The sequence below is a fragment of the Notothenia coriiceps genome, unplaced genomic scaffold (assembly GCF_000735185.1).
Source record: "Notothenia coriiceps isolate Sejong01 unplaced genomic scaffold, NC01 NC01_scaffold00016296, whole genome shotgun sequence".
Taxonomy (NCBI): Eukaryota; Metazoa; Chordata; class Actinopteri; order Perciformes; family Nototheniidae; genus Notothenia; species Notothenia coriiceps.
The window spans coordinates 1-12,529 of record NW_011348997.1 but is presented as its reverse complement, the minus strand read 5'-3'; the positions used below and the strand labels follow the sequence as shown (position 1 = coordinate 12,529).

Genomic DNA, 12,529 nt, shown 5'->3' with positions numbered 1-12,529 from the left:
CACACACACACACACACACACACACACACACACACACACACACACACACACACAGGAGATGAATGCAAATGTGCATGACAAAACGTGATCCTATCCTTAAAGAAAACGAGAAGCAACAGTAAACCATTGATCCATCTGAGAATGGAGAGGCAACTAACTGACCAAGTCCTGCATAATATAGATCTAACCCCTTCCCCCCAAAACACTTTAACTTTTATTAAATATTCATCTGTATTCATGTAAAATCAATAAAAAAATACACATAACAGTCAAGGATCTAAGCGATCAATAGCAGTCCAAAGGTTTTAGGCAAATAAGCTACAGCTTATTCATGGTAAAACATTATTAATATTATTGTTACTCATATAGATTTAGATTTATAGGTATATATAAATACAAATATATTTATAGATGTATTTGTTTAAAGTCTGCAAGCACAAATAAGCTGCATTTATTGAACTTTAGTATAACAGTCAAAGAGAGGATGGCTGATGATGAGGTGGAATGGGAAGCAACCTCAAGCGGTCAGACTACCCTGTTTTTTTGTGTGTGTTTTTTAAAATGAGCCTTTCTTCAAGATTCTTCACCTCACAGGTCCCTCACCTAAAAATCTAAGGGTTTACTTCCATCACTTCCTGTCCCTGTGCTGAGTTCCTGTCAATCTGAGAATGGAACGTAGAATGAGACGCCCTTCTCACCCCCGAATGGAACCAGGATGTCAGATGAGCACTTTAGCAAAGATGTCCTCATTGTGACAAGATCACATTCACAATAAAGCTTTCATATTTTTTTTATAACTTTTTTTTCTATATAGATATTTATATACCTTTTCTGTTTATTTTCACACCTGTTTCTCCCAACAATGACAGTGCGCCAAAAAAAAAAAAAAGCGCATCTGCATCTCAGGAGTGGTAACCCATGACAACACGCAGCTAGCTCGCGCAAAACATGGCCGCCAAATGTGAAGGGGGGTCCCCTCACACGTGAACGGCTCTTCGACACGTCTCAAGAAGTGCCCATGAAAACCTGTTCGCCTTGCCACTTCGAATCCTTTTCACATCAAATTTTTTGTTGATCTTTTGAGTTTTCGACTGGCCAGCGGTTACAACACGATGCTCCACAAAGGAGAGAGAGAGAGAGAGAGAGAGAGATAGAGAGAGAGAGACAGAGCAAGAGAGAACCAACTAGCACTCACAGGAGCCAGAGACCTCCCCCAGTCAGAGCCGCCTCAGACACACAGAGAGAGAGGCAACATCCCCCCCCAAAAAGAGAAGCGAAAGCTTTGCCACTTGCTCACGGGCGTGGGCACAGGCAAGGGCCGGGTGGGAGGTCAGGGGGCCAGCCGCGGCCGGCCCTGCAGAGACAGGAGGACAGAGACGGGCAGGGCCCAGCAGAGGACAGACATGCAGCTGCGGCTGCTGCTGTGGAGGCCGGGCTGGGAACTATAGAGGGAGGTTTTACGTGAGGAGATCTGCGGGTAGATGGAGTTACGGCGAGACAGCAACTGGATCAGCATGTTGCCATTCCTGTTGAAGTCTGAGTCCCCTGCAGACACAAAGAGGATCGAGAAATTCAGACGGGAAGAGAACCCTCTGAATGTTTTTTCTGATCAACTTGCCTATCTTTCTTGACTGATATAGGGGAATGTTTGTGTAAGTATCCAAGGATAGTTACAGTAAGGAATTGCTGAGATCTGTTGACATGGTGATATTGCTAAAAGAGTTGCGGGGCTTGTGGCTGTATAATTGTTTTACTTATCATGTTTATAGCCCCGCCATACTGAACTTCTTTTTAAAGTTGTCTTTTATTAAATGTCATTTTTTTTGCACAATGATAGTATTGCAGATAAGTATATTGGCCTAAGCTATAAAAATAGATCCCACATTGTATTATGCTGAATTTGTAGTACAGTTATTTGTAAATAAATGCTTTTAAGTGATTTGCACATATGACAGTGTGTTCTGGCAGGTTTTGTATGTGTTGACGATCCCAACACTCACTGTGACATGGATCCAGGCGGCAGACTCTGATGGTTTCAGGCTTACTGTCCAGACACAGGCCGATGCTGTTGTCCCTGGTGTGGCACAAAGCCTGCCTGTTCTGCGTCCCGTTACCACATGTCACAGAGCACTGGAGAGACAGTAAATGAACACCAACAAAGACTATTATGACAAATGACTTAGTAAATACATTATTATATCTTGACAAAAGGTAAAGTAGTACATTCAAATTAAGCGTACATGAACATCATGACAGTAAATCATTATCCCCGTTTTTTTAAGTAGTTACAGGCAGGGTTCGTGTTATAATCAGAGCTTTATGGGGGTCTTTAAAATTAACGTTTGGGGCGGAGATAAATATATCAATTCACCTTTGAGGTGAAGTGTAGGCATATTGTCATTCAAGAGAGAATACTATGCGTAGTTCTTTTGGAAAATACGTTTTTCTTTTAGCCTATTTACCTTGTTAACGTAAATTATACTCATTACCTTGACACATGCATTATTTGTGATTAAAATAATGGTTGTTGGTAATGTATTAGCAACCCCCACAGATGTATGATTTCACTGCTTTCATAGGAGCTCAGACCCCTCCTTATAGGATGCTCAGCTCCCATTGGCTCCACCATAACTCGCACCCTGGTTACAGGGAACATCACATCATCTGATTCTCAGAGGCTGGTCTAACCTGCCAAGACTTCAGTTTGGAGAATTCCTGATGTTAAAAACACAGAACATCACACAGAAATAACAGCTGTTGAGATTCAATACAAAAACACCTGCCTGTTTTCCCTGCAAAAAAGCTAAATCGGCCAAACATTTTTAAATTCCCTGTTTGATTTCTGACTACTTTTGACTCATATTCAGCCTGCGTACCTGTGACCACGGTCCGACCCTCCACTGGGTGGGGCAGTTGTGTCGGTTACAGGGTCTGCGGGTCTCGGGCCGTTCGTCGTTGCAGTGCTTATTGTGAATGGAGCGTGTGGTGTTGTCATCTGACGGCTGGACACAGCTGATCGAGCGGATTTGCATCCCTGTCTTTCCACATAGTTTGCTGCAGTTCTGCCACTCTCCTGTCACCCAACTGGTGAACACCACAGGGGAGAGAAAGCAGGAGTTCTGAGGGCATTTAACATTTAAATATGCTTAAATAAACAATGAATACGGGGAGAGAAAGGGCAAGCTCAATGCAGAAAAAGTTAACTTGTGTGTGTCAAAGATTGTGAAATATTACTACAGTTGGGGACAAATAATGCATACATTGGTGGAGGGCAGGGCTTCTGATTGCAGTCTCTGGTGTCTCCTCTAGGTTTCATGTTGGATTTATTACAGAAGCTCTTGTGGACCATCTTACTGTCAACTTTTCTTCTGCAGCCATATCGAAGGTACTGTTTTCCTACAGCCAGAAGGGCGGGAACATTTCAGAAATGTAAGCAAATAAACATAAATAATTATACGCAAATTTGAAATAGTTAACCTCAGGGACGAGACATTCAAAACAACTGTACCTCCACCGCAGAGCTTGGAACAGTAGGACCACTTCTTTGGAGCCCACTCATAGGCACTGTCCTCCACTAGCATGTTGTTCTGAATGCCAGAGTCACTGTCCATGTTCATCATGTACTTATATGACAAATTCACGTCCTCGTCTCCATGCAATTTCATCTACAAACAGAAACAAGTGATAACACTTAACATAACAGACATCATTTCAGAAGTTTGATTTGGTATGTAAAGCATTACAACATGTAATACTGGCTCTATAAATGTGAATGTTACCATGATCAAAATTCCATGTCTGAGTGGACCGGTGGTCTGAAGAGTCTCCTTGTCGTTGTCATTCTCATATTCCCACTCGACGCCCTTTTCTATGACCGAGTGGGATTCTGGGTAATCGTTTTCCCCGTTCAAGAAGAACAGTCCTGATGCCACGTTCTTTACGGCTGAAGATGGGTGGGAAATATATATTGTTTACACTTGTAATTTTATCACAGAAGTCTGCCATACAAAATATAAACTGGAATAGACAAACAATGTTCAGTTGAGTACCTAAAGTGTGTGAGGTCACTTTCAGCTCTTGGATCAGCAAGTGTCTCGCTCCTCTGGGGATTTCAAGAACTTTCAGGAAACCTGAAATATAACAGACATGTGGTTCGTGACTCCAGCATCATCAAAAGCTCATTATACAACATCTGATTCAGAGAATTTTGGTCTTGTAATGCAAGTTTGTTCCGACCTCAAGAGTGATACAATATACTAATAAACATTTGGTCATGGAGTGAGGTTTGACGTAACTTCTTGGCAGTGCTCGACTCTCGTGGAAACATATTAACTCGGATCTCACTGATGTTTGAACAATGTTGCAAATATTCCTCAAGAGGGCGATGTTTAGCTGGAGACAAGTCAACATGGTGTACATACTACAAGAAAAGCACATTGGCCAACTATTAATCCTGAACTCACCAGCATGACAGACAGCAGCTACACCGATATCATGTCTGCCTCAGATTTAGAGTTATTGTGACATCAGTGCCTGTTTACCTTGTTTCTTGGCAGTACGTGTGATGGTGTCTTTGAATGTTTTGCAGCTGGAGTTGTCTCCTCCGCACACTCCACACTTGTCCTCCTGCTTTGAGGAGCCGACCACACTGTCACAGCCCACTTTCTGTTCATGAGGACATGGAAAGTTTAAGTAATGAGGATCTGACTCCATGCAGCTGTTTTGCTCTCTCTCACACACACATGAAGTCACTAACCTCACACTCCCCGCGCACACACACACTGTGCGGGTCCTTGTACGAGCAGCGCGTGCCGTCCAGGACCATCCTCTGCATGGAGACCACATCTTGTGTCTCCTTGGATTGGCAATGCAGTTGGCAGCGTTTGTTAGCTGGGAAATAAAATATACAAACATGACCCAGTTGGCACATTAGAGATCCATTTTGATGATTTCATCTTTACAACTAACATGTGATTTTCTTTTTTCGGAATGAGCCCTCGGTGAGTCAGCGTGGCGCTCTGTTTCATTGTGTCTGTCTGTGTGACTCATACTACAACTACATGAGCCTCCAGAGACAAAACCTGGCAGTTCATCCCAGTGAGAAGGAACACTCCTACTTCATAACGTTTATTACACATGGACATAAACCAGAGACCTTGTCTTATGGCGCTCTGACACTAATAAGCAGGTGGCAGACGTGCTACTGCAGTATTATAATATGTGGAGAAAACACACTTTTCTCAGGTTAAAATGAGAAAGCACAGACTGCAAGTCTCTTTGTCAGTGTGTGAAGAACGCTGTGATGATCGAGAGAGCCTGAATGTGCATTACAGGTGTTGCTATACTTGTGAGTGGGTATTTTTATAATATATATTAAACTATTTATATATATACCTCCAAATCTGAGTATGTATCATTAACCACTTATTCCAAGTAGATATATTGAACATCATCACCGCACATTTAAAGATCCTCTCAATACCATAAATATTGCTACTTTTACATTTCAAAGTGTTAGTTTTCTACATTTAAAAAAAAAAAATCATTTCTGAAATGCAAGTGTTCAGTTACATGTAGATGGTTGAAAAAAGGTTTAGTATTTCGAATGGGTATGTTCCTAAAGTTTACTTTATTAATTAATAATTATATTATCAAACTTAATGTTTCAATGTTTCTGGGAGGTCCAAAGTGCTAAGACCACCTGAAATCCCCTCCATCCCGCACACTGCTCTATGAGGAAACATCTGTGAGACTTCAGGAAATAATTTGGGGCTTTGATGTAATGTGGTAGACCAAAGGGTTGTATTAATCCCTCTGAACAGCCACACACACAGGACAGCCTCACATTTGCTCAGGAGTATATAAAAGTATAACTGCTGACTTTGGAAAATAACTCAAAAGAGACAAAAAAGCCACAGTGTGTCAAACGACTCTAAACAAATACTACAATTTCACACTCAGAGCAGACACACTCTTTTTCTCTCCTAACATTATCTGAAACTCAGGAGATGACAGACCATGAATGGAATTCAATTTCGCCTCCCTGTTCACTTTTCTTCCTCTCCTACTCACACACAGACACTTTGGTCGCACACTAACACACACTCACGGAAAGGTAATTTGAGACAGAGAAAGCCTTGCTGAAAAATATGGCATTTAGAAATGATAAGATATGGAGAAAAAACTATTTAGCAAGGTCCCTCTTAGCGTAGCGTGTGCAGCATGACCTCTGATTAGATACGGAGGTAGCTAAGCACATTACTCTAGGGCTGCCCTTTAGTTGGATGGTAATTTAATTACCAATCAGAAGCACAGTGACACCTCCACTTGGAGACAGGGTAGGTCTGACAACAAAACGCAGAAACATTTTCAATATTCTCAATAACTAAAAGAGGTTTTAGGTCATTAAGAGCTACTCTTATAGCTTGTGTACAGTATGAGTGCCAACTCATAGATGGAAAAAAAGTAAGTAAAAGACGGGGGTTGGTCAAGTTTAGATGACATCAGTGATTGTGTGGAGAGTAAAAAAGACAATGTTCAAAGAAGACTGTTTTTAAAGGGATCTCAAATGGATGGCATGTTTTTATTGGAGGGCGTAGTCGTAGCTCTAAGCTCTACTCAGCAGGACATCCAGATGTCAATGGCCATAAATAAAAAAACCTCTTAAACCGAACCACATTTAAGAGTTATGTGTTAGTTTCCTCTTTTTGGCTTTCATACGTATTTACTACTTCCACCATGTATCATCACTTTTGGTTTTTGCTCTCTGTCTGCTATCTTTAATCTGACAGCCTCTGTCTGTGTCCATCTCTCCACCAAACGACTTCATCCTTTTTCCATCTGCGTGGTATACTCACGGTCTGTGTGTTCATAAGGCAGCCATTGGTGCTTGTTGCTGTGGATTTCAAAGCGGGGGTCCCAAGCGTGGCATTGCTCCTCTCGTGTGTCGCTGTAGATATCCTCGCATTCGTTGGTGTTGCACATCTGGAACTGGTAAGTCGCGCCAACGCAGGTGCGGCCTCCATTGGCTGGTCTGAGAGGGGAGCAGGCAGGAGGAAGCATTTATTAGCATAAGTTGAGGTATGGTTTACTTCTTAAATTCATTGGATTCTTTTGGACAATATAGAATAGAAATGACATATTAAGCACTTGAATATAGTGTTTAAGTAAAAGGCACTTAGGTACATATTGATATTTGGTAAAACATTTTATGTTGGCATGATATTTTATAAGTTCAGATTTTATTTAAGTTTATACCACAGCATTTATATAGTTTAAATACGACCTTTATAAAGTTAAGTTGTTAACCATTACATTGTTATTAAAGTGTCTATTATTTACAACAGCTAAACAGCAATCTTTCTCTCTGCAACTATATCCAAAGTCAGTGCAACAAATATAAGAGCTTAACTATCAAGCTCTCATATTGTTGTATACTTGCTAAATCACAATTTGAGCTTCACCTGAATTTGGAATAATTAGGCACATACAGAAAACACACACTATTAAACACAGTTTCATACCTTGGATTGTCACAGTCGCGTGTGCGAAACTGTACTCCTCCACCACAGGTGCGGGAGCACTGACCAAACTCACTCCATGACCCCCAGTTTCCATCTTGCTTTATGATGTCAGGTGTCAACCAGATGCAGTGACCTTTAAAGCAATGCTGCAACAGGCAGACAATAAAGAAAGATTTGATTAATACTTTCCTGTGTGCTAGGACTTTATTTATTTTTTGTGTAAGATAAAAAAAGCGTAAGAATACCTTTCCATTCCCACACATGGTGCCATCAATGGGCGGACCTTTCTTGGTCTTGCAGAAGAAGGGATTGTCTGGGTGGCTACACCACAGCTGCTTACATGGGTCAAATGTGCGATACTGCAGGGCACAGAGAGAGACTCACTCTCAGAATTCAAATAATAAAATACACACAGGCATTTAATACACAACTCAACCATCATGAGACACCCCGGAATGAGATTAAACACTCAAAATAAAAAATTAAAAGATGAGAATATAAATATCACTACAACAAAAACAGTATTATACCCAACAATTACACAACAACACCGATCTTTCACTTTGTCACTGCACTGTACACTAAACTCCACTGAGAAACACACAGCCATACATGCAAACTAAACCAAAGGATGAGAGAGAGACAAGACTCTCAGAATGAGACCGCCTCTGGTTTAATTAGGTCACCACGGAGGGCAGAGGGCAGAAGGTTAAATAGCCAAAAGGTGAGGTCCCTTAGACCTTAAAATGCCCCTAGACACAGATCAAGGACCACATTCTTCTATTTGTCTGATATGAACCACTGATGAGGATACCACCAAACTGACCCGCAGCCCAGTGTCTGAGGGGCCTGCCCTGCTCCCTCCTTTCTACACACTTTCATACCCGCCATGACCACAGGGGGCCTGGCAGGTCAGAGGGCGAGTCACAATCAATGGCTAGACTGTGGTAGGTAATCACCAATGACATCAGACTGGAGGATCCTAAAAGCTGAAGTGAAACGTGGAAAAACAGCCTCTGTTCTGGCTCAGTCCTTTCCCCTTGAATGGGAAAGACATCTTTCCAACCTTTTCCACTCATTTATAGTGGTGAGTGTTCCAATATAATGAGGCTCTTCCTGCCAGCGCTGCCGCAATATAACACAGATTTGCTGGAAAACAGTCAGGATAGGGTACGGTTCAGCTGTTGAACTGCACCACAGCTACTGAACCAGAATAACCACATTTTTTAAGGATTTTACACCCACTATCTCTGAAAATAAGCATTTTAGAATCCTGCAGACAAACGTCCAAAATATGACGATGGGTACCGCACAACAGAGAAAGAAATACAGTAAAAATGTAAAATAAGGAGCAACATTACGAACAATTACAACTTCAGAGGACAAATAGAAAACGAAAATCTGAGAAAACAAATGACGGGCCACATGTCTTCCGGGAGGTGGGGTCACCTTACCTGGGTTCCTGACTGGCCCGCCTTTTGTAGCTGAGGGGAATGGGTTTGACAAGAGAATAGAGGGTAATCTAGCAATGTGTGCAAAGCCCCTGAACAAGACCTTTGTCAATCAAGCCATAGCTTTCCCACAGTCATAGAGTGGGTGAAGGGGACAGGGGGAGGTTAGACGCCTGGTGAAATGCTGAAGCTGCGTGTATGTTGTCTACTGTTAGACGCTTTGTGTTTTTAAAATTGACAGGATCATCTAAAGGCACTGTGGTATCAAGATAAGTGTAGTGTTCAAATATATATCTTTTAATTATCATATTTAAAATTAAAGGAATACTTTATCCACAAACTGACAATTTGTATATCAATAACTCAGGCTGTTAACACGGTGTACGAAATGTAGAAAAATCTTGATAAATTGATGCGCAGGCTACATTTAACAAACGCAAAACTATACTTAACATTGGTTTACAATTTCTTACTCAACGTTTGCAGTATCATTTAAGTCTCATTTAGCCATTCATATGAACACTAGATCCCAAACACATGCATCTTCACTAAAACATTACTATTTAAAATAAATTCTTCATTCACAGTGGAGGTTTGGGAGAAAACCAAAAAGGGTTTGTTTTTTCCCAGTTACAAGGGCTGAGTAACTGATATACAAATGGTCAATATCTGAATGTAGTATTAATTGGATAACAGAACAAAATAAAAAGCTATACAAAACATTTACCTGCTTTTAAGCAAGATGCCAATCCCACCAGTGGCAGTAGAGGAAGCAGAGGACATCAGAAGAATTTGAATAGCTGTATATGTATGACTCTTTCTTTACAATGTAGATCAGAGATGGATGTCAGTGCTGCATTCCGTTCACTAGGAAAACCTTCAGAGCTCAAAAGATCCCATACAAGTGTGACTTCCACAGTGAAATTCAGCAGACTCTGAATGTGTTGAACAGACTAAAGGTGAGTTTAACTTAACTCTGAAAAGCTGTATCATCTCAGATGATATAGTGTTGCTACGGTTGATGTGTGGCAACTTAAGTTATCTTCAGAGCGGTTAGTTAGTGTTAGCAACTTTAGCTATGTTAGTAAAATCAACATGAAACAGTAGGGATGTCTTACCGCGGTGCACATCGTGTAGCCCACACCGAAGTCGAAGCGACATTGTTCGTTCATAGAATAATGCAACCCAGGAAGCTGAGGCAGCGAGGGCCAGTTGTGGTCAAAGGGGTCGTCACGGAGACAGTCGTAGGAACTGCAAGAGGAGTAAAAAAATGGGATGACATTTATTATTATCTCATTTTTTTGTTCGTGTCATTGTGCGATACCAGAACTAAGGCGGCAACCAACAATTATTATCTTCTTAAATTAATCTGATGATTATTGTGTCGGGGAAAAATGTGGTCCAGAAAATGTCATAAAATAGAGAAGAAATCACAATTTCCTTCAAATCACTTGTTTTGTCCAACCCCAAAATATATTCAATGTACTATTACAGAGGTTTCAGGAAACCAGCAAATATTCACATTGGAAATGTTTTGGCACTTTCATTAACATCAGGATGAATTAATAGAAAGTGTTTCTTTTAATTTTCCAATCAACAACTAAGTTTAGCTTGTATACACTTGAATACAAACATTGCTTACATTTAAATATTTATTTATGGCATTGTATTGTATTTTTGTGTGTGTGTGTGTGTGTGTATGTGTGTGTTTGTGTGTGTCTGTGTGTGTGTGTGTGTGTGTGTGTGTGTGTGTGTGTGTGTGTGTGTGTGTGTGTGTGTCCAGGGCTCCACTGGGGCTATAGACATGTAGAGAGGAGAGGAAGAGATAAGGCTACAGCAGCATAAGTGTATCACAGAGTACCTATCCAGCAATAAAATCACTTGTATCATCCTGTGGGGGTAATCCCTGCCCTTCTCCTTTCCTGCCATCCCTTGCTTTATCTCTGTTTCTTTCCTCTCTTCCCCTCCTCTTCTCCTCGGCACAGACAGGAGGATAGAGTTACAGCCATGAAGAAGAGGATGCTACCCCCATCGTCCGGTCTCTCTGTTTATGAATGAGGGAGGGCTATCATTGATTGTTTATCTTTGCCTGGACTTCCCATGATTCCGTGCAGCAACCTGCTGGGAGGAAGGCTGATTGCATAACGGGCAGAGTTTCTGTGTGCTTTGGTGCTGAACTGTGAAGGCGTGCGACTTGAAAACACTCCCCTGGGATGCTGCATGCTTTTAGTTCCTCTTTTGCTCAGTCCACTGGAATAACAGGCTCCGGGCATCAATGCGTGCTGATGAGTGCGTGTGTGTGTCTGTGAGTTTCTTTATACAGTAGGTGTGTGTACGACTTGGCAGTGCTTACTGTGGGTACTTGAAGCGATTGTATCAAAATCCTAGAATCAAAGATAGTTCTGACAGAGAGACAAGAGGCAACCACCTTGCAGGAAGGGCACCAGAGTCGACTTTTTGGAAAACATTGTGTCCTGACGGGTCTCACCTTGCCGTAGCCCAGCATGATAATCCGCACCAGCACCACGTTGATCTTTGCTCCCAAAGACTGGTCATGGTAGATCTCATTCACCTGCAGACACAGAGAAACACAAGATCAGCAGAAGAAACACGACGATAACTCATCCAATTTCTAAAAGGGTCTGTAAGTTGTATCTCATACTATAATAACTTAGAAGTGCTTTTGAGTTGCTGGGTTATGATGGTGGTAATCCCTTAAATTAATTAGTTATTAAATTAAATATTTTCTCATTTTGTAATAAACCATCAGGTCTGATGTTATAAATGTGAGAAAGTCCTAAATAAAATGCTCTATAATAATCCGTCACATCAATTGTAAATGTAAATGTACACCTTTTATAATGGATTCATGAGGACTAAACATGAATAGAATCAGTAGTTACAAAACATAAAGCTGCTAGAAAGGGTGTGTTATTGGAAAGAGCAAAGGGGAAAGGAAGTTGAGGGGAGAGCAAAGAACTCTGTTTACCATAAGCACAGATTGAGAGGAGATGAAGGAGAGAAGATGCAAAGGAAAGAAAGGAGCCTAATGCAAGGAAACAAGGTAACGTGTAACAAGGGAGATGCAGAGAGCATTATACTAGCAAAACACACACAAAGACACCCACACATACAGAAAAGGAGAAAGAGAGAAAGAGAGAGAGAGAGAGAGAGAGAGAGAGAGAGAGAGAGAAGGGTAAATTGGCGCAGGAGTTAAGGCCTGCTGTCCTCAGTGGCTGTGTGCGGTGCCTAATGAGGCAAAGGGATGTAAAAACAGACAGCCGTAATGAGATGGCTGATGTACACGCTGTGGAGAAAGAGACACACAGACTGCAAACACACACACACACACACACATACATATTACACAGAGGTACAGAGAACACAATTGAAGACAAACCAAGCGAGAGAAAGGTAGAGAGTTGAGGAGTGATACGGATAGAGACAGAGAGGCAGAGGGAAAGAGACAAGAAGCTGCAGAGAGAGGAGAGGGAGAATATATTCTACCGTTTCTCACCCATCTCATCAACACTTCTCTAACTTCTGGTCACTTTC

The 12,529-nt window shown here is 41.4% G+C and overlaps 1 protein-coding gene across 1 annotated transcript in view; it reads right to left on the bottom strand.

Moving 5' to 3' along the window:
• LOC104949504 (A disintegrin and metalloproteinase with thrombospondin motifs 2-like) overlaps window positions 1-11,546 on the bottom strand; it is a gene marked incomplete at its 5' end in the record, with an annotated part of 15,822 nt that extends 4,276 nt beyond the window's left edge. Inside the window, 16 exons of the mRNA XM_010775868.1 lie at window positions 1,462-1,545; window positions 2,001-2,130; window positions 2,877-3,084; window positions 3,261-3,396; window positions 3,509-3,665; window positions 3,780-3,943; window positions 4,050-4,130; window positions 4,542-4,665; window positions 4,757-4,890; window positions 6,858-7,033; window positions 7,524-7,669; window positions 7,769-7,882; window positions 8,978-9,007; window positions 10,093-10,225; window positions 11,064-11,092; window positions 11,463-11,546. Coding sequence (XP_010774170.1) covers window positions 1,462-1,545; window positions 2,001-2,130; window positions 2,877-3,084; window positions 3,261-3,396; window positions 3,509-3,665; window positions 3,780-3,943; window positions 4,050-4,130; window positions 4,542-4,665; window positions 4,757-4,890; window positions 6,858-7,033; window positions 7,524-7,669; window positions 7,769-7,882; window positions 8,978-9,007; window positions 10,093-10,225; window positions 11,064-11,092; window positions 11,463-11,546 — 1,930 coding nt within the window. The remainder of the gene's footprint in view (window positions 1-1,461; window positions 1,546-2,000; window positions 2,131-2,876; window positions 3,085-3,260; window positions 3,397-3,508; window positions 3,666-3,779; window positions 3,944-4,049; window positions 4,131-4,541; window positions 4,666-4,756; window positions 4,891-6,857; window positions 7,034-7,523; window positions 7,670-7,768; window positions 7,883-8,977; window positions 9,008-10,092; window positions 10,226-11,063; window positions 11,093-11,462) is intronic.
• Between the last annotated feature and the right edge of the window lie 983 nt (window positions 11,547-12,529).